Source organism: Xenopus tropicalis, chromosome 3, assembly GCF_000004195.4.
Source record: "Xenopus tropicalis strain Nigerian chromosome 3, UCB_Xtro_10.0, whole genome shotgun sequence".
Taxonomy (NCBI): Eukaryota; Metazoa; Chordata; class Amphibia; order Anura; family Pipidae; genus Xenopus; species Xenopus tropicalis.
In genome coordinates this window covers 65,386,269-65,412,094 of record NC_030679.2, presented here as the reverse complement: position 1 = coordinate 65,412,094, position 25,826 = coordinate 65,386,269, and the positions used below count along the sequence as shown (strand labels likewise).

General features: G+C 35.6%; 1 protein-coding gene across 21 annotated transcripts in view; it reads left to right on the top strand.

Moving 5' to 3' along the window:
- nrcam (neuronal cell adhesion molecule) overlaps nucleotides 1-25,826 on the top strand; it is a 123,425-nt gene that overhangs the window by 64,491 nt on the left and 33,108 nt on the right. For 6 of the 21 annotated variants that reach the window (XM_031897722.1, XM_031897726.1, XM_031897727.1 and 3 more), the window contains exons 3-15: nucleotides 6,705-6,900; nucleotides 9,504-9,521; nucleotides 10,512-10,617; nucleotides 12,562-12,758; nucleotides 13,006-13,041; nucleotides 16,394-16,516; nucleotides 16,899-17,069; nucleotides 17,766-17,822; nucleotides 18,751-18,862; nucleotides 20,335-20,519; nucleotides 23,028-23,159; nucleotides 23,703-23,846; nucleotides 25,565-25,673. In XM_031897722.1, the coding sequence (XP_031753582.1) occupies nucleotides 6,810-6,900; nucleotides 9,504-9,521; nucleotides 10,512-10,617; nucleotides 12,562-12,758; nucleotides 13,006-13,041; nucleotides 16,394-16,516; nucleotides 16,899-17,069; nucleotides 17,766-17,822; nucleotides 18,751-18,862; nucleotides 20,335-20,519; nucleotides 23,028-23,159; nucleotides 23,703-23,846; nucleotides 25,565-25,673 (1,481 nt within the window). In that variant the 5' untranslated portion in view covers nucleotides 6,705-6,809. 21 annotated transcript variants of the gene reach the window in all.

Sequence of the window (25,826 nt, the reverse complement as noted above, 5' to 3'; positions counted from 1 at the left end):
ACGTTGAAAAAGGCTAATGTGTTGCCCGAAACATCAGTCATCTCCACAACAATTTTGGACTACACCCAGACTAAGTTTTTCTTTTTACAGACAAGTGGGTGGCTTTTTGTCAGCCTGAGTTTGCAAAATAATCCCATTAATATATAGCTGAAATTGACATTTTCTCGTTTTCATGGCGCAGAAACAGTAGAGAACCTCTTTAACTGAAGAAGGTCATATAGTAGAGACTTTCATGGAAAATCCAGAGTTAAGAGCATTTTTTTATGGATCAACTCCCATTTTAAAAAAAAAAAAAAAATCAGTAGATGTTTAAGCTTTAGTGCTTCCTGTCATTTCAATAAGCAGTGCTGCAATAACAGCATTATTCCTGTGGGATTTATGAACAATGTGTATTGAACAGAAACAATCAATATTTTTGTTGAATGCAGAAATCTGTTACAGCTGCTATGTAAATGTGAGTTTATCAGAAAAATGTCATGTTAATGGCATGGCAGCATTTAGCACTATAAAATATACAGCTTTGATTTTGGCAAAATATTAAATAAAAAGTGTAAGGCACCTGGTAAATGTAATACCAATTGTCTGGTAAAGATCTGATCAAGGTATCTGCCATGCCTGGCATCTCATCGGTATACACCATAGCGAGTGGATTTGGTCAGGGGAGGAGGAGGTCAGTACTATGAAAGATGAACAGGTTGTTGAACAAATTTTGATTGACAGTTCTATGGCTACATTAGGTTATTTAAGAGTTTAATGGTTGCTGGATCATATTTCATGCAGTAAGTTTGATTGTTCACTGCTCCTGTGCCATTGTTAAATAATTGCCACTTTTTTAATTTTGTATATATTAAATGAATCTGCTCACCTAACATAGCTTGCTTTTCTAAAAGTGGCCATACACCTAGGGGCACATTTACTATGGGTCGAATCCGAGATTTTTCGGCGCCTTTACGACTTTTCGGAAATTATTGCGACTTTTTCGTTACCAATACGATTTGCGCGAAAAAACGCGAGTTTTTCGTAGCCATTCCGAAAGTTGCGATTTTTTCGTAGCGTTAAAACTTGCGCGAAAAGTTGCGCTTTTTTCGTAGCGTTAAAACTTAAAAGGCGCAACGTTTTGCGCAAGTTTTAACACTACGAAAAAAATCGCAACTTTTTGTGCAAGTTTTAACGCTACGAAAAAATCGCAACTTTTGGAATGGCTACGAAAAACTCGCGTTTTTCCGCAAAAATCGTATTGGTAACGAAAAAGTCGCAATAATTTTCCGAAAAAATCGCAAAATACCGATCATTACGAAAAAAACGCAATCGGACGCATTCGGCCCGTTCGTGAGTAAGTAAATGGGCCCCCTAGTGATCCACTCATTTGGTAAGTTTGCCATATAATTTCTAATGCTTTCCATTAGAACTGAATATATATACAGGTTATTATCATATCACTTTGTCAGTCAGTTAAGCCAGTTTATTGTTACATTTCAGGAATATTATTACCAAAAAACAAACAAGAGCCAGATGTTTATGAACTTGTCTTGTGAAACGCAAACATCTAACTGTTATGAATAACCACCTGGCACAAACTTTGTGAGTTTTATTGCATTACCTTATATACTAACTATCTTAGGCGAGCACTTCAGTATAATCAGCCCGTATTCTATCAAATTTGTCAGGCATCCTCTAGCTAGATAGGTTAATTGAGCAAGAGGCAGAATATTGTGTATATAGGGTGAGCCAGCTCATTCTAGATGGGGGGGGGGATCTCACTTATCCATGACATAATCAGTGTCTTTCTTGCACAAAATAATAGTCACCTCCAGAGATGCTGTTTGGCATTGGTTGACAGATTTTCATTTATTATGCCCTGTAGATAAACATTTTCAGGGATGTAGTTTTGTTTTCAATAAAGTCTGTTACTTTACCCAAATAACTGAATATTTTTAGGCATGAGCATATCATAGGCATAAAAAGCACACTGGGGTAATATAGATGTGACTGAGCATCTTAAATTGAATTAATCTGTCCCTGGTTGCTATAAGGGTGAAGACACACTGGGCTACTAGTAGCAGCTACTTTTTCATGCCTACTAAACTCCAGAAAATACCTTTCCATAGACAATACTGAGAATTGCCTGTGCTAAAACACACGTAGCGACAGTTATCAGTAAATGATTAGCATTGTCTATTTTAGTAGCCACGACAAGTAGCTGCTAATGTACATTCTTCATCAGGTAGAAAAAAAACACATATATTGATGCAATTTAGAAACCAGACACCTATAGTATGTTTTATTTGGGCAATAAAATTATTATAACTTATAACTTTGCCATTGTTGAAATAACAATTCATTACAATTTTTTTTAAAAAAAACAATGTAAATGGAACTGGGAGTATTTTAGAATTTTATGGAGATTTGTCCTTTTATGCCCCATAACATTCAAGTTATTACAAAATAATTTTGAATTCTGTTAACTCATTGGCACCACTGTCAAAACTGTTTAGAATAAAAACTCAATTGTATGTAGTTACAATGTGTATTTCACAAAATGGTATATTTTGTGCTTGCAGAACACATTTAATATTCAACCTGCAAAGAAAGTAATATTATCAATTCCATGCACATAAAGAGTTGCACTGTACATATATGACCTTGTGCAGATAGCCAGTGTTTTTTAAGTAGTTATTAGTTTAACTTATTTCGTTATGGCATTAATTTTGCATGTAGTTAATGGAGTACAAGGCCATTAAAAAAAGGTTATTAGGTTATTTGTTTGCAATTAGTCAGGGGCTGAGAATGGTTTGGATGACCCTTGCCTGGCATGATGTGTCTAGTGCTCATGCTGTTAAGGTACAGTCTTTGGTTAACATACAGTACAAAGGATTTTTCTTCATTCGGCATAGAGTGCAGAGCCAATAACCAATCAATCACTCTGTCTGCTGATGGCGGATCACCAGCGTAATTAGTGCAGCAAAGTGCACTGTCACACAGGCATATATCTGTTCAGCTGCTTTAGTCTTGATACAAAATGCAGTAGATGGTCATGTACTGTAGGTTGCTTTAGAGTACAGAAGGACTTTAAGCCTGTGGATAAAGGTTGTCAGTAGTGTGATGAGATTGTACCACCAGCAGGTTTTGGTAAGTGGAAAGCATATGTAATGTGGTTATGTTTATTAATTTTAATGCTGGGAATTTGCACCTGTACAGTACTGATGTGTTTTTGCAGTTTTAATTCAAAGCAGCGTAACTTCTCAGTAGGAATTGTTTAACAGAAATTCTAACTTAATGTATGACCTGTTCAGTGTATGCATACAGCACATGTATGATAGCAATATAGCAATAGTTGATTTTACATGTTATTATGTACTTGGTACAGGCACATGAAAGGGGTAATTAAAAAACAAATGTTTACCTTTTGTGTACATGCAAAGTTTATGTGTACATACTTACAGTAAATTGTTCTTGCTCACTGGTTTTTGTGTTAAAGTTTGGGGGAATAGCCACCAAAGAAGAGCAAGAAGTGCTAGATAACCTACTTCATTTGTTAAAAATGGACAGGGTTTATCTAGTTACTGTTTTTTTCCTCCTAAACACTTACATTTCTAGCAATAAATTGGCCTTACTTCCTTACTTGTAATGACTACCCTAAAATCTCGTCTGCTATCGAATCTGAACACTGTAGAATTACCGGAGCACCTGAAGAATCCCTTTGAGATATTTAGTGGGTTTTAGAAAGAGTGTGGCTAGTCCATATGCTTGTCAATCTATTAAACTATGAACAAGTCTTCTGTTATGTTTAGATATGATTCATGGTATGATATATACTGTGCATTCAATTATTTTAAAATTGTGCATAAAGTGAATATACCAATACCACTGATATTGTTCTACATGTGACAGTAACTTAAAATGATACTGACACTAAAAAACTAGACTTCAAAATATGAATGTACATTAAAAGTTACCTATAGGTCATGTTGATCATTTTTTTGCTGATAGGGCTGCTTCTGTAAGTAATTGTTACTTGAAGTTCCTAAACCTGACTGTTTTGCCAACCTGACTGTCCCTTCTCAGCCTGTCAGTTATAGCTTCTAATGCTAATGGCCTACTGCTGCACAAATATGGCCGCCCCCTCATAGGGGAACATGGGGGATCAAATAGGGAATGTAAAAGCATCAGGCAAATACTTTTATGGCAAAAGACAATTGTGACAGTGTGTTTAGAAAACACAGCTGTCTTGTCTGAAAATGTACTAGAAAGTGTTCATTTGAGGTGCATTATGTGGACTGCAGGGGGCTACAAAGTGCAGATAGGGTTAATATTCCCCCTCAGTTGGGAAATTAAGTGGTTGTTTGCCTACCATTATAAAAGCTAATCTTCCACAAAATGCTATGATATGTAAAAAAATAAATAAAAAAATAACTGCTGTGATTTCTAGTACATAAAAAGCACCATAGGGATTTTTGTTCAAGATCATATTTTGTAGTGCACTATGGGGCCGATTCACTAAAGGTCGATAAAACGAGTGCTATTTATAGCACGCATTAAAAATCACTTGTTATTTTTTTGCGACTTAACGCTCGATTCACTAAAAGGACAATATATTTCGCCACGTGCGATATTAGCGCACGATATTACGGTCATAACCACACTTTTGACTACAAACTCCATGTTGTGTTGCCAAAAGCTCATGAACTGCAATGTTGTTTAAGTACCGCCTGCCCCAAGTAGGTGTTAATATTCACACAGATTAAAGCAATATTTTCTGCATTTAACGCTTCATATGAATCATGCATTAGAACTATTTCTATTCGCTAATTAACGCAATGTGTTAGAAATAACGCTTTGCGATGATGCGTTTTAACGCATGTGAAATGACTTTGATGAATCAGTACTTATTTATCGCATGCTTTTTAACGCAAAAAAGCATGCGATAAGCGTTATCGACCTTTAGTGAATTGGCCCCTATGCATTTTAACCTCAGTCCAATTATACAAGTTAGAAAGTAACGATTAAACTGACCCAAAATGTATCAGAGGTTCTACCACCTATCTCAAGGTTGCCATACATGCTAAGGTTTGCTCATTTGGCCTAAAGATGGGCAATATCAGGTGGGCATAGGTGCCACTGGACCGATGACCGCATCAGCAAGCCTATGTGGTCCCCGATCTGACGGAAAATCAAATCTGCCTTATTAAAATCTGGCCAATTTTAGGTCAGATATTGTTCAAGTAGGCCTGTTGGCAGTGCCCATACAAGGGGAGATAAGCTGCCGAATCGATCCAAAGGACCTGAATCAGCAGCTGAAATCTGCCCGTGTATGGCCACCTTAACTCAAAATTAATTCCATAACAGAAATAAGTTAAACTAATAACTACTTAAAAAACACTGGCTATCTGCACAAGGTCATCTATGTACACTGCAACTCTTTATGTGCATGGAATTAATAATATTACTTTCTTTGCGGCTTTTTTTTTATCTGAAAGCCCAACACTGACTTCAGCTGTGGCTTTATATAGGACTCATCAGAGGACGAGGTAGAAAAAGAAGACATATTGAGTAAAAAACAAGAATGTGCCAGTGCATTATGCTCTTTGAAATATTGAAGACATGTAATTAAAAAAATTTGCTTCAGGATGATTTATTGAAAATTTCACCAAAAACCCATCTAGCCCCGCCCATCTGTTCCACTTCCTGCTGCCCCTTTTTCCAGGCTGTGCAGGGGAGCACTCAGCACACTGCACTGCAGGATAGGAACCAATTGGCAGCAAGGCTGGCCTGATTGGGGACTGAAGCCTGTCTTTGCTTGTGTGACTGCAGGGCTGTGATTAGCTATCCCCCTCCATCTGTGCTTCTGGCAGGGACTGCTAGGACACACCCACCCCTCATTTGAAATAGGGACTGGGACAGTATCAGATTTATGGGGTGCTCCAATAATGGGGCCATTTTTAAAGATAATTATCATTTTTAGCTGAGAGTAAAACCAGCACCATATCTTATTCACTACTGCCTATAAGATGAGGGAGGTTTTCAGTTATGCTATATGTCGCCTTTAAGAATAGGCAGAATACATTTTCCATGCAAGTCCTATTCTTTCAGAATGCATGAAGAAATTATCCCTTTGCTGAGTCTGTTTGACTTCAATGTTGCGTGGTTAGGCAAGAGAAGGGACGTTATCAGGTATTCACAGGTTAAATAGTACCAGGTAAAATTGAATTTCCTTACACTGTATGTGTTGACGACTGTTTTAGGGTTCAACCAGGTAAGTAACCAGCAAAGGAGGAGCATGCCACTGTATTTACTGGTATATTAATTAGACATTTGGCTATAGCACTGGTGCTTTCTTCATTTTCTACCTTGGTCTGCAGACATTTTAGTAATAGCTTACTCCTGTAGTTATCTCAACAAAGGAGTAATTGAATCAATGACAGACTTGGTTGTTTTATATACCACTCAATGTGGTTGGTAGTTTACTGAGACAACATTACTTAACCATGCAATATGTAAATCTTATCTATCTTCTGTTACTGCAGCTTGCACTTTACCAAAACAGCAAAAAATGAATGCAGCAATTTCAGTTCATTTACACAGAAATGATCCTAGAAATTGACTAGCAGAGAATAGAAATGCTCGCCTTGGATGTGAAAAAAGACACACACATAGTTTTCTATCAAACTTCCCATAATTCATTATTAATCTTTTTTTTGTTTCAGCTCCTATTTTCATGATTTCTGATTTCACATTGAGAAGGATTCTATTGTGCTAAGAAGAAAGGCTTCTGTCTCTCAGCAGGAGAAGGCCTAGGCAGGCTTAAAATAATGCAGGAGAAGAAAAGCACTTTCCCAAAAAGAGCTTCTTTGGTTCTCTTCCTGTGCCAAGTAATTACTGCGCTGGAAGTACCACTTGACCGTAAGTATCAGTCGTATGTAGTCTTCTTTTTATAGAATTCACTGCATGAACTTTGGGCTCCCTGGTGTTTGATGCTGTGCTGGAAACTCAGTGTCTCAAGAGTTCTACAGTTTTAATCCTTATTTATGTAACGTTAAACTACTTAACCTTTAACAGTAGAGACAGAGGCTGTGGTGATTGTTCTAAGAGCAGATATTTAAAACTTGGTACACTGTTGTGTGTGCTTACTGTGCTACAGATAACCCCTAATTAATCAACAAAGAAAGCAGCAGTGTACTATAATTATTTCTAGCAAGCTTTCCTTGAGCAGAAAGAATAGCAAGTGTATATTGTGCCATGTGGCATGCACAGTGTTACTGTTTGTGCACAAGTAATACAGTAAGAGGGCTTTGGCCACACAGAACAAAAGCCATAGAAATGAAAATGATTTCTGAATAGAAATATGCAAAAAAATGCCTTTATATTTCTGGGTCTTTTATCTCTGTGGCAACTACACTGCAGTTATAGCTGCATATATAAATCATTTACAACACTGCAAATTTAGTGTATAAAATGATTTTATAACTGTAACTCAGATAGCTTTTTGTTATCAAGACAAAGGCATAAATGGGATTTCCAAAAACAGCTCTTATAGTATTATCTGCATCTACTATAACTGAATAGTTATTCATTTAAATAGATTATAATGGCACTATTAAAAAAACGTGAACCCCTATATGTATTAAAAAGCAGAAACACACAGCAACCAATAGGATGTTTGTTTTTAAACATGTGGCCAGTAATTGCTACTTACTGATTGGTTTCTATGGGATACTGCACCTAGGCAAACTTAGTGCCTTTTATTACATAAACCCAAAGTCTTTTTATAAAACATAGATTGGTAAATATAGTGTCTGCTGAGACAGTATTATTGCATTTATAACATACAGTACAGTAAATACATCACATTTGTCTATATTTTAATTAACTTAAAGTGGAAGTCACCCCAAACAGCATTGCTTTTTAAATAATCTTATAAAACTGCCAGTTATCTACAATCTCATTAAATTAAAAAAAGAAAATCAATGTCTTTCAAGCTATAGGAGCAGTTATTTTACCCCTTACTCCAAAGGAGAGATGTATAAATCAAGTACTATTCAATATGAATCAATGCAAAATGCACAAATGATGTGGCTTTAGTGCAATTAGACAAAATATTTCCCACAGCAATGTGCATATTTGTTGAATTTTTTTCCTCATTATGGATTAAAAGTCAGTGGGTCAGTTCTGATAGCAGTCTTGCTTGGTGACTTTACACTGGTTATCTTATTCCCTTAACCATTTTATTTGCCCCGGTACAAAAACATTGGGCACCGAGGACAGAAGAAATGTGTATATGTATATTAGAGGAGCAAGTTGGTGGAACTGTGGCAAATGGTATATTGCTTACCCTACTGCTTAATGGATACAGTAATGGGATATGTTATCCCAAATGTTATTAGATTTTCCAAATAATGTTCTTAATATGTAACACAGTGCCCAAGGTTTTTAAAGAATATTTAAACATTAAAAAACCAATAGGATTGTTTTGTGATCAACTGGAATTTGTACTTTATTAACATTAAGTACTAGTCACTGACTTTTTACTACACACAAAATGAACAGAACTTTTTCATTTTAGTAGGCCATGGGAAGACCTTATAAGCTGGGAAAGGACTTTACTGTATTTTGGCACTTTCCAGATAATAACCCCCTACTTCTGTATGTAAAGATTACTAGTCGAGTTTCAGTGCAGTTCAGTATTGGATCCAGGCGATGGAACATGCATGGCAGTGCTAGGGCAGTAGCCTACAATTACCATGATACATACAGAGTTGTCAACTTTGAACATACGATGACCAGGGATGCTGACATTTTCCGCTTAAGACCGGAACTGACATCATACGCAAGCACAAGCCCCGGAAGTGATGTCACGTGTTTGCACCGCTAAACACGTTGCTAAAGCCAGAAAAATTGCTACCTGCACATGTGCAATTGCTTAAGATGATATCACTGCGCATGTGTGCCGAGAATTTGGGCAAAACTTCTGGAGTTTTTAGAAAAATTATAAGAATGCTATAAGGGGGCAGGAGACCAGGGTAGAGGTGCCAAAAATTGTGTAACTCCCGAAAATATAGGGGGGGGGGTTGACAGCTCTGCACATGGTCTACACTACAGTTACAGTCTGCTCTGAAGCAGTAATAATATAAACAGAACTTTAGTATTACTCCTACAGATTTCAGTTCAGTTTGCAACTGTTTGTTGAAACTAACCCAATTATATCGGAGTAAGAGCAACTCTAGCCAGAAGGGCCATTGTTTGCGCCATGTGATTTTGCAGTATTTCATTGATTTTCTCCATTGCACAAATGAAGCATGGTGCAGTGCCCTCGTTTGTGTGTTCATTTTCCTTTCCATAATTGATCTCTTGTCAGCTGGGTAATTTAAGGTCTCTTTTCCTATTACTTAAAGTACTGTAAAAAACAGATAAAAAGCTTTTATTTTTCCATTTATTCCCAACTAACATGGCAATTCTCTCACATCTCTGTTTATCTTTACAACTGCTGGTTCTTGTGGGGGAAACAGCTATACTACAAAAGGAATGTAAGTTTCTGTAATGTGAAATCTGGTTTGCGACCAGGCAGAAATTGTGTGCTTCCCATTTTTTTGCTGCAGTTTCAAAGCATTTTTACTTGTTTGTGATAGATTTTTGCTTCTCGGTTTGTGTGTCTTAGTTGATTTTTTATTTGATGTGGTATTTATTTTATCTCTCCCTAAGCTTTTTATTATGTTTGTGTGATCATTTTAATTAGTTTTAATAATATTTGCTGTGGTTTGTGTAATGTTTGAGAATGGAGTGTTTTTATCTTAATGACAATAAGTGCTAACACTGGATTCCATACAAGGCTTGGGTTTAACTGGGAAAATTGCTGTAAAAAGCATCACCAACAATCCTTTGCATTTTTGAATTTTCAGTAATCAGACCCACCCATTTAAATAAGATTTATGCCTTTAGGAGCCCTTTCCTTTCAATTAATAGGAAATAATGTTCCCCTTGTTGTACAATATCTGAATATCTGTTAACCATATGTTCATGGAACTCCAATGTTATCTATTTGCTTAGCATTAGAGTGTATCATTTTCCCATAATCCTTAGTAATGATTCATTTGCTATTTCTTAGTTTCTTCTTAGATGTTTATATATGAAAATGTTATCACTGTATCCACACAGATGCAAGAAGATTTGGGGCCAATGCCAGAAAGGAAAAACAATGTAAATAATAATGGGATACTGGAAGTTACATTTTAGTTGTTCTGGCATGGTTTGTAGCCACAATAAATACTTTATTTCTGTTTCTTTCTTCAATCCTTATAAATTATATTCCTCACAGGAAGTTGTATGGTAGTTATGCACAAATTACTACCAGGAAAAGTGATTTGTATTTGAACCCCTTTCAGTTGTTGGTCATTTAAAGAGTAGGTATAGGTGCAAGTAACAGCACAGTAATACTTAACATTTTTATAGCCTAAGGTTATTATATCATACAGATTTGTATTTATTTTTTTCCTATTTTTTGGAAATCTACAATACAGTGCTCCAGCCTCCAACCATAACGCATCAGTCACCGAAAAACTATATTGTGGATCCAAGAGAGAGCATTGTGATTCAGTGTGAGGCAAAGGGGAAGCCTCCACCAAGGTGAGTTTGTTTTTGTTTGTGTTTTAGTTCTACTCAACAGTCATTTTGATTTATCTGTACATGTACAAAGGGCACAACAATTTTGCAAAATGCCATGTTTTTTGCAGTTTGTATTCTGTGGGTTGGTTTGTTCTATTGCTTTTAATTGGGTTAAATCATCTTTTTCTGTTGTGGGATCTTTATGTAATATGCTCTTGTACCTTGCCAAAGTTAATAAATATAATCATTAATCATTATCTTATAGTGAAAACTATAGTAGCTGAAAAACTCCCGTGTTATAGTTGTAATGGTATGCAATTCACTAATATTATTGGGAAATATGGCCAAATTTTCATAAGAGGCAAGTAGGGAAACATCCTGTAGGATTAAAATGCTTATATCTGGCAGGTTCATTGATACCTATGTAGGGTCAAAAGTGAGTGCTGCTAGTGTCACATGCTCATGTGCTGTAAGCAGTATGGGGCAAATTTATCAACATTCAATCTGAGTATTTTTGAGTTTTTGGAAAAAAAGATGCAAAAAAGTTGAAAATCTCCATTGTGTGCTTATTTATTTAAAAACTTGAATCTTGAAATCTCAATTACATAAACATCTAAAAAAAAAAACAACTTAAAAGTAAATCATGTTAGGTTGAAAAGCTGTATTCAAATGTTCATAAACCTGCCCCTAGGTGTCTATACATGTATTTCCAAACGTGTTCTTTATTGATAAGCTAATCTTAGTCTATATTTTTATTATCTGTGTTTGAAACTTTAATGTTCTGCAGTACAGATACATTTCCTTATTCAGCAAATACTCTGGTCTTCTTCTCTGAGCGTCATTATGTCAGAATTAATACATATCATATTACCCCAGATATTAAAAGACATATAGCCTAGATTCCCACTGCATTGCTCCGGAAAAATGTGACAAAAAAGCAAATGTAATTGATCTAATGAGACAGATGGTAAAAATATAATGTTCTGTATTGTGTGCACAGGCACTGCTGACATTCTGAGAAAAATGCTTATTATTAAACCTGGTTCTGACTTATAATTGCTCCACAAAAAGTCAACAGATGAAAAGCAAACTCAAGTGTATATCTAATTGTTTTATAACCTTAAAAAGGTATTTTCCAAACTTCTGATGGAAAGAGCATTATTATGACCTTACAAACAGACTGGAATATCGGTCAGAGCCTTTTAATGACATCAGTAATGTACAGGAAAAGTTGCAGCCATGCTTTACATCTATACGCATTTTGTTTGAGTGAAAAAGAGGCAAATCTTCAGCTCATACATTTCCCAGCTCGTATAGTTAAAGTAAGCTGTCAATGGGCATACAAAATATTTGTTTGAATATATCACCAGAAAAGTTTGTCTGTGTATCATTTGGCCACTCATATGCAGGGCCAGGGGCCAAACAATCAGTACCTACATAGACGTATATATAGACGTATAGATTTATATAAATTATATAAATCTGTCTGATTTTTAAGGCAAATATTGGTTGAGAATATGTGGGCAAATAACCACCCAACTAGGTCTGAGAGGCCAATTTGGCAGGTTGTATCAACCACTGTATGGCCAGCTTTAGTCACTATCTTTATATGTATTTAAAATAGAACACTTTCAGCAGTCTCTAAGTACCTTCTGGGTTCCAATCCTGAAATGAGTACACCCATAATGTGCTGCCTTGGATGCTGTCTACTTCTTGTGCATGCATTCTAGGGTGGCACATTGTGAATGGGAAATATCTTGGAAACATGGTAGAAGGAGGCCGCATTCATGCAAAGCAGAAAGTAAAGTTATTTCTCAAGTTACATAAGGTTGTTCCTCATGAATCTTGCTATAAATTACATTAAAAGAGGCAAACCTTCTTATGGGCATAAGATGCCCATTTACAAAACTGAGGATGTCTTCTGATTCCTAGACTTCTGATGTGTTAACACTTCATATATGGCAGCTTTTCATGGACTCGCAATGGCACGCATTTTGACATAGATAAAGATCCATATGTGACAATGAAACAAAACTCCGGAACCCTGGTAATTAATACCATGAATGGCGCAAGAGTGGAAGCATATGAGGGTGAATATCAGTGTACTGCCAGGAATGATCGAGGTTCTGCGCTATCCAACAACATTGTTGTTCGCCAGTCCAGTGAGTACATTTATGGTATCTTATTATCACAGACTGCATTCTAGATAAACACATGAGTCACTGGCATATGGTATTTTATATTTACATGACTGTTTTTCTTTTTACGTTTTGATTTCTGGATTTTTAGATGTGTTACATTCAATGCTTCTTAATTTTGATGTCTCTGTATTTTGCTGTTTCTTTTTGTAACATTTGTTTTATTTTTAACACTAAATTATTTTCTTGCTTTTCTTTTCTTTGATTAAAGACATCTTAAATATCATCAAAGCCATCTTGTTAGAAGGTAACCGTGAATCATTTATCACTCTGGATAAGTACTGCATGGGAGTACTGATTTTCCCTCAAACTTTCCTGGGATCCTTGACCACACCCTTAGCATTCTGAGTCGTACAATCTCCACATAGAGATTGTAGGCTGATTTACACTCGAAAAGTAAACCTGGGTAATGTGTAAATAGTATTTTTTCTGAAAAAATAATCATAGCCATAAAATGATATCGATATCATTTTCCTTTACCAGATTTCATAGCACAGACATCCACAGACTGGATATGTTGATATAGAGGCTCATATCATATTGTTAGGATCTTATCTATTTTAGCTAAGGGAGAGTTATTTTAAATTTTATTATAAGGAACTTATAAAGAAACATTAAAGAGAACCTGTCACCCAGAAACACAAAGCTTTATAACAAATGTCCTTTTCAAATTAAACATGAAACACAAATTCTTTTATTCTAATTAAATCCATATCTTTTATAAATGTATTTAAAAATCTCAGCTGTCAATTATATATTGCCTGCCCCGCATCTATGGCATAGAGGTGGGGCAGGCAATTACTTTTATTTTCTGCACTTCCTTTATGTCATTGTTCTCCTCTCATTCCACCTCCTGCCTCACTGTCTATAATTGTGTATCATGGGCATGGGTATCAGTTCCCTCATTATGGCACATACACAATCTTTTGGGATGATACAAAGTTTTGTCCACAAAATTCAGGCAGTGATGCTGTGAACATGAATTCCAAGACTGAGGAAACAAGAATTTTATTATTTGTGAAGTGAAGTTTATTTTGCCTGGCTGGCACAAAATAAAAGAATTTGGAATTATTTCTTAGGGTGGCAGGCCCTCTTTAAAGCAGCACCCTTAGTATTATTTTAATAATTTTTAACCAGTACTTGTTTGGGCTATTAAAAGAAATGGCTATCACTACCCAGTGTTTATATTTTTAGAATCCATTATTTTCAGCGTCATTCGAACCCTCTTCATTTAAACAAAGGTCACATCATATTTCCTTTTTCCAAATCACATATTTTTCCTGATGTGTCCTCCTTGCACAGATTGTATGTTAATACATGTAAAGACGTTTTTATGTATATTTAGACAGAGCAGAATACCCAATTATTCTTGTAGTCAAAGTTCGAAACTAGCATTTTGTCAATCTATCTGTAGTACCATGTTGGGTGCTGAGTAAAAAATATCAGATTACATCTAAACATGTGTAAATCTATTCAGAGTAACCCTTTAAGTGGTTAAAGTTTTTCCAAAATAGAATGATCTACATCAAGGCATATAAAGGCTAGTGCTACAAAATCAGTCAAGCAGAGCCAAGGTGAGAATTTGCCACACAATTTGGGTCTTTCATCAGGTTCAGAAACATTTGTATTACAGTCTCTCACACTCCATTAACTACTTTTAAATTGAAAATCTAATTCTGAGCTGTTTATTTTTCTTCTCAGTGATAAAATTAACTTAATGAACTCACATAGATAACTGAAAATGTTGTCAGTGGGTGAAAGTAATTCTTCACTTTATGAACACTTAAGTACCCAAGTAAAACTGAGAAGTTTAGGACATATCACTTTAATATTCTTAATTATCCATAGTACACTGAAGGTGACATTTTTTAAATTCTAGGATAGATGAACAATTCAATAAAAAAAAAAAAACACACACAGACACACACACACACACACAATACCATAAGTGCTGTAACTTCTTTTTCTATACCCCTTCTTGGTTGGATTTACCACAACATAATCTGTAACCCAAATCTAAGACCCTCAGGCAATGCTGATTATATTGTCACCTGAGGATTTAACCCCAGAACTTTAAGCTCTCCTGCCTTCAATAAATGTGGCTAAATGCCTTGATACCTCAGAAGTTGTCTGAAGTTTCTCAATACCAATGTAATTATAGGATACCAAACTCACTGGAATGAAGTCTGTTTGTCTTTTTCCTTTAGCCTTTCTTTAATTTATAGTTACATTTTATTGTTTATTATTATAAACAAGTTATAAACTAACACATGGCTACAGAATGGAAGACATTCTTATTCATTTCATTAGCTCACTCTAACTGCTAAAATTCCCAAGTCTGCTTCTGCACCATAATTCTCTTGAGCTTGCCCATTCTTATTAATTTGCATGCAATCACTGTTTCTGCTGAGCCTGAGCTTAATAACTCTTTAAAGTCTGTCATTTCACTATAACCACTGACATTAATGCATACAGTCTCCCAAGCCTGCATATCACATTGAACCTTGCAGATAGTGTTGTCTTATGTACAGAAAGACAACACAATAATAATATTTACAGTAAACTGTTACCACTTAGGGTTTGTTATCACCTATGGCCTATACACATCTGCATGCAAAGAGATGCGCATGGTAAGATGGGCCTGGGAATACTGGGATGGGGAAGATATTAATAGATGCCTAGGTGGAAGATGTATTTTTATTGTATTTATTTATATAGCACCAAGATGTTGACTTCACAATGCATAAACACAACAACGGTATAGTTATTATAAAACCAACAGTGAAAATGAATAAATGCTTAAGAACCAACACTGAAATTAGATCCATTCCCCAAAGAGCTTACAATCTATTAGGAAGAGGAGACAGACAAAAACAAGGGTGCATAGGTCATGGGTGTATTGCTGCAGCAAAAGGCTAGTGACATGCTTCCTCTAGAAAGTGATTTTTAAAAAGCTGATTGCACCCCTGAGGCGGGTGAGAAAGGGTTTCTACACAATTCAACTCCTGAGGTGAGTGTCCCGTCAATAGCCTGAGCTGAGCTGAGTGCAGGGCTCAGGAGGAATTGTACTGGAAGATGAGAGCAGAAGAATGCAAGGCTCTGAAGGACAAAATAAGAATTTTCTACTCAATACTTAGTAGTGAGGTGGAAGAAAAATAAAAATACATAATGCTTATTTTACTATGCAAAGAATCTATGAAACCCAGAGTAACATACATATGCATGGTTCAAATATATCCAACATATCACAGACTCAAGAACTGAATTTTTGCAGAAGGACATTTCAAGTTAAAATTGTTCTATACACCTGCATTCAACATAAGTACAATAAATATATTTTTTATTGTATATGTTTTTATTGAAAACTATCTGTGGTTTTGTAGGACTGTAGGATAACTCTGCATGGTTTCTTACACAAAACCAAGATAATTTGTACAAAATAAACACATAATAGTCCAAAAACCAGCAATAATTATATCATATACAACAGATATGATATCCATACCAGAACTGAAGAAATCAGTTGTTGTGTATTAAAAGATTTGCATCATTCATGTATATATCACTGCTCTCATCTACTTTAAAATTCATTTCTACAGGATCCCCTCTGTGGACAAAGGAAAAAATTGAACCAATTGTTATTCAGCAGGGTGTTCCTTTGGTGCTCCCATGCAACCCACCAAAAGGGTTACCACCACCTATAATATTTTGGATGGACAACTGTAAGTTTGTTCCTGTGTTGGTGTACTCATTGGTTGACTTTCTGTCTAACATTATTTGTTTGTAGTATTTGTCTTGTAGAAATATTAAGTAATACAATTTAGTCTTTAATGCTATAAGAGAGCAATTTAAGGCCACAAGAGAGGTTTTTCTGTTTTTACTATCTACTTGCTTCACCTTAGAAACCTTTGTGTTACACTGTATATTACTGTATCAAGCTTAGTAGTGTTTTGGTAAAGAAGTCGAAAATTTACATAATTACAGTGTACATTAAATAACATGAAGATGCTTATATACAGTATATATAGAGATTGGGGGTATTTACTGATGCTTTTTTCAGCTGGTAAGATCTTGCTAATGTGTTTTTTTCCTTTTCTTTTTAAGCATTCCAAAAGTTGCCCCAAAATAAAAGGGTTTCACAAGGTCTAAATGGAGATCTTTATTTTTCTAATGTGCAACCAGAAGATACTCGTGACTTCTACATTTGCTATGCAAGATTTAATCTCACTCAGACTATACACCAGAAACAACCAATTTCTTTGAAGGTTTTATCAAGTGAGTTATCAATGCTATTGTCGTATTGGCTGTAGCTGATCACAATATTATACTGGATTCCTTAGTTCTAGCACATGCTTTCTGAATAATATGGTTTCTGAATGATACAGTTGCAGGTCTTTCTGGATTTTACTTCTGCTTTATGTGCAGCTCAGATTGTTTAGTTACAACGACTTTGATGCTTCCACATACAAAATGAGTTGTATTCACAATAATACAATACCTTAATTTTTTTTTCATTTGTTGGCAAAGTTTCTTTAAAAAGAGACTACCTTTATAGGTAGCTAACAAAATATAGTGCTAAAATTGTGCAAAAAGTTCTAAAACATGATGCAAGCATTAAACATTCCATTTAATACATATGCATAGGCAATGGAAGAATAAGGTGTAGTGTTTAACCCACATTTGTGCTCACTTAACATTATAGCACATTTCACTCTTGCTTGTCATTGGCTGGCAAGGTTTGGATTTAGAGCCATGACTTTTCTTAAGTATAGAAGGATTGCAAAGTGCTTTAGAGTAGCCAGTATGTTGAACATATTGATGTCAGATGTGGCAGTAGATATAAGAATATATTTCATTGTTTGTATGTTCTTTTGTAGTATATTGTGGCTCACCTCAGATGTTGTAGATTCAACATTCAAAACTGCTTTATGTGACTCTGTAAAAATATTGATGATGTTTTGTTTATTTCAGTGGATGGATTAAATGAAACTATAGCTGCTAATTTAAGTGACACTGAGTTTTATGGTGGTGAGTTTTTGGTAAACAGTATTCACTAGTATTTCCTATTTTACTAGAACTAGTAGACTAACTTCACTTCCATTTAACATCTATAATAGTTTCTATACAGCCTCTTCTTTTTGAATCGTCTATTTGATATTGTATAATTATATCTATATGTAATTATACTTACTGTAATTTTGTTCTTCCTTGCAGTTCTTTATTTTATTTTCTAAGATTTAAAGCCATCAGTTATATTCAGACATATACATATTTAACCTGTTATATATGATGCAAAAAAAACCCACAATACACTGGGATAAACTGGAACATATTTGTAACAGATGGCTTTCATGGCTAACAAAGCTTTTCTCTCCAACTTGTGTATATGAAATTGTTTTTTCTATCCATGATGTACATAAAGTATCATAGCATCTAAATGATTAAACTTTATTTTGTGATTTTTTCCTATAGTCTTCATTCTGTGCAAGTTGCCTTTTTGTATAAATTCATAAGGCAATAATCTGCATAAAAAAGCCTTTTTAGTTCTAAAGTTCTACTTTGTAATAATGAATTTCATAAGGGCTCACATCTCACTATATTAGGCAACATCGATAAGGCATAAGCCTCCACGGGGTGTCAGTTGTTAATCATGACGGGGAGTCATTTTTAACAGTTAAAATATGCTGTAATTTCTTTTCCAGGACATGTTTGTGCCTTGAGAATCACTCAGAAGTAATATAAATAGATCTGTATGGAAGCAACTCTGCATGCTCTGAATTAAAATTGTTAATTTGTTTCATACCTTGTCTACTACATCATCCATACTTTCTTTCAGCTCACTGATAACAACTGATTCTCTAGTTATCTCTGTATCTCTGCATAGATATAGTTGCATTTTGCGTTAATAGAAATAAATCTAAGTGTCTAAATTTAATGTGCTAAATTTTTATTCCAGATAGTCCTGCTGGGGAAAGGCGCCCTAGCATGCTGTTTCCAAATAATACCACAAGTAATAAGACAGTCTTACTTGGAGAAGTACTTTTGCTGGAATGTATAGCAGAGGGACTGTAAGTTGCTCTGTACTGTCTAGCACTATGTTTTAAACTCTGCATGGTTTAGGTGTTTAAGCAGCAATTCCAATCCAAATGCTTATTCCTAATATTAGATCATCATCATGTATTGATATAGCACCAGCAAGTTACTCAAATGATTCAATTCAAACAAAAAGAGGTCTTACAATAATTAACAAACTATGGTCACAGAATAAAAATAAGATCGTAAGGCCATGCTCAATAGAGATTACAGTCTAAAGGTAAAGACATATGGAACTATTTATTAGCGGCTACTTGTCACGGCTACTAAATGCCAGAAAATACCCTGCCATAGACAATACTGCGAATTGTCTCTTCTAAAACACACATAGAGCTAGTTATCAGTAAATGATCAGCATTGTCTATTTTAGTAGCCATGACAAGTAGCTGCTACTAGTAGATCTGTATGTCTTCACCCTAAGGGCTGTGGCACACGGGGAGATTAGTCGTAAGGAAGATGAAAACAGTTAGTGATTTAAAACAAGTTAGTTTGTAATGCATTGAAAATGCTTCACTAACCAAGGGAGAGACTTCTCAGTTATTTTTGTATTCTTTATTATTATTATTATAAGTCTAATAGCAATTACCTTTGCATACAGGCTTAAAAGAAATGGATTCTATATTGGAAAGATGCTTTGATTTCTATTTTGTGTGGGTTTCACCTTAAGGGTGAAGACAAACTGGGCGATTTTAAAAATGTAGTCATGGCTAATCGCTACGGCTATAACAATGCCAACTTCTCCTGCACAGAATATTCCAGATGCAGAAACTTTTATATTCACATATGGAATTAGCTGTTGCGGTGATTAGTCACAGCGACTGTAAAAATCACAATGAGTAACCACTCCGTTTGTCTTCACCCTTAAGGTTTGATCAGTGCCAGTGATCTTTTGTATTTTAGCATCCATCAGATGAAATATCCTTTACATATATAATAAATCATTTTTAAAATGAGTTTTTTAATACTGATATTTCTCAGCTTTACACAGTTTACCTATATTAACTCATTTTGAAGAAACTAATTTATTATTATTTATTATTATCATCATATTTATATAGTTCTAAAATAGAAATTATTCCCTTATACATAACCTTTTAAAGTGAAACTAAAGTGCAGTAAAGAATAAGGCTACAAATCTTTTGAACCCTAAGTATATCCCATAATTATTTTTACTGTCGTAACAAGATCCAAGAATTCAGTATTTATAATTCCGCATTTTTAGCCTTTTTTATGCTTTAGCTCACTTTAAATAACTTTTAATGATGCAGTTCCAATCATAGCGATTTCTTAAACTGCATTCAGTTTCAATTCAATTTCATTTGTGCTATACCTCATTAATACCTTGATTTAACTTTAATCATTGCAGACTGACCCAACTTGTTAGATCTGTTTTTTCCTGTAAATAATTATGTATTTGTGATCGGAAGACCTTTGTGCTCTTTTTTAGGCCTACACCTGAAATCCATTGGCGTAAGGAGAGTGCAGATTTACCTGCTAACAGAGTGTTTTATGAAAACTTTAATAAAACATTAAAGATTATTGATGTCACTGAAGCTGATGCTGGAAAATATAAATGCATAGGGAGAAATATCCTGGGCACCACTCATCACATTATAACAGTCACTGTGAAAGGTAATTATATTTGCAACCCAGTTCTAATACTTGAATTCTCACCTGTAAAACTTCCATTCTTCCAGTTGCTAATGCCATGATACTCTCAATCCCCCCTATTTTTATACATAACAAAAATGTATTAAATAGATGTGCAGTGGTATACATAGCAGTTAAAACTTTTTTTTGTGATGCAGTCAGTGTCCCTATGTTAGGATCGGCTGGAATTAAAGCCAGGAACCTACGGGTTACTGGCCACTTACCTTAACCATTATGCCAGAAGCTTGTGAGTTCTCATCCTCATCTCTCATCCTCATTAATTGTCGAGTTTTCGCTTTGTGTTTATTGCATCAAACACACAACATTTCAAACCTTATTTAAACCATTCCTTTGCCTCACTTCCTATCCTGAGCATAATGGTAGTTTTGTCTTGAGTATTGTGCCTTGATGATAGCTCTTGCCCTCCCTTTCCTTGGTCCTGGTCCTGTTTCTGCTCCAATCCTGCCTTTACACCTTCTCTGTCCCCCTTCTGTCTGTTGTTCCTGCCTTTACACCTGCTCGGTCCCCCTTCTGTCTGTTGTTCCTGGCTCTACACCTGCTCTGTCCCACTTCTGACTTTCAGTTCTGCCTTGGTTCTGTTCTTGCTCCAGTCTGTCCACCTTGCTCCCAAACAATCCCTTGCCTTAAGAACACACCACCCATTCAATCCATGCATTGGCGATTTCTCCTTTAATATCTGAGTACATTGTCCAATCATATGGAATAAACAACTTACAGTGACATTTACAAACCAACAGCAAATGCTAGTTTTTGCTTTCATGGGGTAAGGTAAATCTGCCCCTTAGTAACAGGGTTTTTTGTGTTAACCTGGTATTATTGTTGTAAATACAGGCAGCAGTAAAAGAAAGGATGTAATTGTCTGTTATGCTTATTACATTGAATCTCTGTTTTCCCTTAAAATGTATTTTATTTTATGAACACCGATATCTCCAGCTCTGTCCAGATTTCTCAAGCTGTATAAATGGTGTAACGACAGGGAGAACTGCGTTTATTATCCTTTCTGATAGTAGAGTTGGAGAAGAATCTGGTTGCCATGGTAATCAGTAGAAATGATTCCTTTCCTTGTCTAAGTGATTTACCCTCTATGTGCATCTCAGAATTCACTTGTGTTAGGAGATTCTTTTCATACTGTATGTAAAGAAAATGCATTAGTGAGAAGCACAAAAAAGAAAGAGCCTATAAGTAGACAGCCAGATAGTTGCCATTTTCTTTCAGTGATACATGTGTATGCCTAGGAAATACTGTACATCCAGCAGCATGCAACAGCTGCTAAATCAGATAATTTAACCCCTCCTTAGTAAAGGGTAGTATAGGCATGCTCATTTCTGCTTTAGATCTGAAATAATTTTGATTCCTACATTTACATTTTATGAGACCAAAAATATTAATGCACTCAGAAGACTTTTATTTGCTAATTAAATAATTCAAAGCTTTACACACCATAGGTCTCCTTGGAATTGGGAATTCATCAAAGTAATAATATGCCAATTATGGTTAAAAGGAATTTCAATTTGTTTATTATGAGAAATTATTAGAGGAAAACTTGCTCATGGATCAGTCAATTATGGTCTCAAACCAATAATGAAATACTGAAGGTTTCATATAGCAGATATGAAACCTATGATATAGTTCAGTTACAATGGATCTTTATAATGTGGAATATTGGCTTTTTATTAATGGGGATTAAACCAGTTCCCAAACAGGCAAAGAGCGGGGTCAAGGACAACATCATGTTTTTTGCACTTTGCACTCTGCCAGTGGTTTGCACCCCTCAGAAAGAAGCATAAATAGCCCTCCTATGAATACAGCATTGTCTGCAGAGGAGGGTTGTATTCATAAGGGGCAGGTGGTGGGCAAGACATGAGGCAGCTCTTGGATGCCCCCAAGCTCTGGGGACAGGAGGTCCCTGTATGTACCTTCTGCTGTGATAGGTGTTAATAAAAGGGGTTGCCTTTCTCCTGACAGCCCTGCACTCTGCATTTTCCTTTTCTCTGTAATAATAAAACAGTACCTTGTACTTGCTTGTAACTAAGATATCATTAATCCTTATTGGAGGCAAAATAATCCTTTTGGGTCTATTTAATATATAAATTATTTTTTAGTAGACAACGTATGGTGATCCTCTTACCTCTTACCCAGAAAACCCCAGGTTCCAAGCATTCTGGATAAAAAGCCCCATACCTTTATACTGTATATGACATGCTAGGGACTAAATTTATGTTTCAGCTTTCAGTTAAAAGTGCCTTCACATGTATAGGGGGACAGTATCCAATGGGATTGTTAGAAAGGTTTTCTTTTATTAATGTACTCATGTATTTCATCGGGTGTAGGCCTTGAAGAGGACAGAAAAAATACTGTTGTATTTTTTTTTTACATATCTTCATTAGATTTTAAAGGTGGCTACATAATCCTCTGAATGGCTTTTTGTTCTGGCAGATGTTACATTTAATATTTTAATTTTTTTTGCAGCTGCACCTTATTGGATAACTCCACCAAGAAATATTGTATTATCCCCAGGAGAGGATGGATCTCTGACTTGCAGAGCAAGTGGCAGTCCTACTCCTAGTATAACATGGCTTATTAATGGTGTTTCCATTGAATGTAAGTTGATTAAGCATTTCTGTCTTGTTCATTATTGTTAGTATGTGTGATAATCCTTGCACCTTATAACCCTTTCTCCTTTTTGATTGTAAGTTTTATTGTAGGGCCCTTGTATTTTTGTATGCAGTCTATATGTTCAGTTTATGTACCCTTTAACATTTATAAAGCACCAATATATTCCATAGAACTTATTGTACATACTATATACTATGGTAGTCTTGCATGGCCTTGGACAGAGCAGAATTAACGCATGATGGAAGAAACTTATTGTGGCATTTGCAAATCCTTCACATTCTCACTGCAGATCAGTCGGAGTGAGGATATTCAGCATGTTTGTTGTACCTTGCTTTTAGAGTCAATAGCTGAGGAAAATATTTAGTTAATTATGCATGATACCCAAGGTGTGAAATGATACTGTAAATAAATTAAAAATGTTTAGATAATAAAGGTTTTGTTGGCTGTGCCTCAGGAATGACCCCTTCTCTAATTTTCTGCCTGGTAAAAGAGAAAAACATCAAAAATAATTCTTGTTTTAATTTACAGTGGCTCCTACAGATGCAAGTAGAAGAGTGGATGGAGATACAATTATGTTTTCTAAGGTGCAAGATGGAGCTACTGCAGTATATCAGTGCAATGCCTCTAATAAATATGGCTACTTGCTTGCAAATGCTTTTGTAAATGTTATCGGTAAGACCACCTACACTATTCTCTCTTTTTATCGGATACTTCTTATAAAACAACCCCTCCTTACTCATTATATTATTACACTATGATTAAAATTGTTTTTCAACTATTTTTTTTTAAATGATATATTCTTGAGTTATACACTCTACCATACAGGTTTAATGCAGCTGGGTGCTGTTCAGCATCTAGAATCCAGCCGATAAATAGAATCAGGTGTACTGTCAGACCTTTATTAAATATATAATGAAATAATTTAGGTGTCAAAATCTTAGTCCTGCCAGTGGACCTCTGAACCTTTGTCAATACAGTGTACATTACTCCCTTCAGACCTGGATTTGTTATTGGGGCGTCCCGAGGCTGACCCATTCACGCGTCCATTTAAACTCACATACGGAGAAATGGGGAGAGGTCCCCATCGCTCCGAATGTGAGCAAAATTTCAGTGCGGCTTGGGTGGCATGCCTCCAGGGGCAGATTTCTGATTGGGGCACCCCGAGGCAGCCCGCCCACACATGCGTGCACCCCCCCCAACCTCCCCCCCGCCGCACGCCACTTAACTTATACAGAACTTTGGGGAGAGGACGCGCTAAAGTTTCTGTGCGTCTTCTCCCCATTGCTCCATATGCGGGCAAATTATTCCGGTGCACCAGGGCAGCATGCTGCCCCTAAATTTGTGCCGCCCTAGGCCCGGCCTTTGTGGCAAGGCCACAAATCCGGGCCTGACTACCTTTATACTTTTATAAAACAATCTATTGTTTTTTTCTTTTTAACACAACAATAATAACTCTTGTAGTAGAAAGATGAAAAAGAATTAGGAGAGAAAGGAGATAGAGAACAAGACAATTATATAAAACTATAGTTATGTGCAGTCCGTCAGGTTTCTTAAAACTCTCTGCTTCCTATAAGAGTATCAGTAACAACTTAAGCATGAGTTATGAATCATTTGGAATATGTACACTTCTTTATTGTCTTACTATTTAATACAAGGTTGTGTTGTGTGTAGTACAAAAGTATCTATTGCTCTACAACTCCCATCTCCCATACACGAATATAGCTAGAATATTAGACTTACTTATATATAAGGTACTTATACAGATCTTCCGATCTGTGGCCCTATTAAATATCTATCTATCACAGGACTTAAAAGTATGGTGAAAGTGAAATAAAGTTTATTCCAACGTTTTGGTCTTCCTTGAGGACTCAATTTGAGAAACTCAGCTCAACTGCATTGGCTGACAGGGAATGCTGAGAGTGAAGTTGGAATCCTATAAAATATAGAAATGAACAAGATAATTATTTGATAGAACTTGATAGAACTTCACTTGCAGCCAAAATACAATGATTTGTAAACTTACAGGACCTTACATGTAGTAAGGTCTAAAACTGTGGGACTGGTACACCTGACACAATAACATGGCTCTGCTGGAAATATGTATGAAAGCCTAATCATAATCAGACCATAACCACATCATAAAAGGAGCATTACAATTATTTGGAATTACTTCATAAAATAATAGGAATTAAATGCTGACAAGATTACAGCCTAACTATAATTATGTTACAGGTATCAGGATATATCTGATAATAATATGCACCATTTTGATTCATACACAATTTAAATGCTTAACAGGCTTCAACAAAATTAAATGTGAAAATGTTCTGCTCATATCTATGCAACATGTTCTGAAACACTATTATAAATGTCTGTCTTGAATTTTACAGCTGAACCTCCTCGAATTATGATGTCAAAACACGTCTATAAAGTGATTGCTAACAACGTAGCCTTGCTTCACTGTCCCTTTTTTGGCTCACCCAAGCCTGAAATTAAATGGTAGGACAACCTGTGTTATATTTATTCATAAAATATTGCTTACTCCAAGGAGGTTGGGTTATATACAGATAGCAAAATGTGTATATAAATATGACACCGCCAATCAGAAGGTAATTTAACATTGTGTAAAACAGGAATGAAGAGTAATTTAAT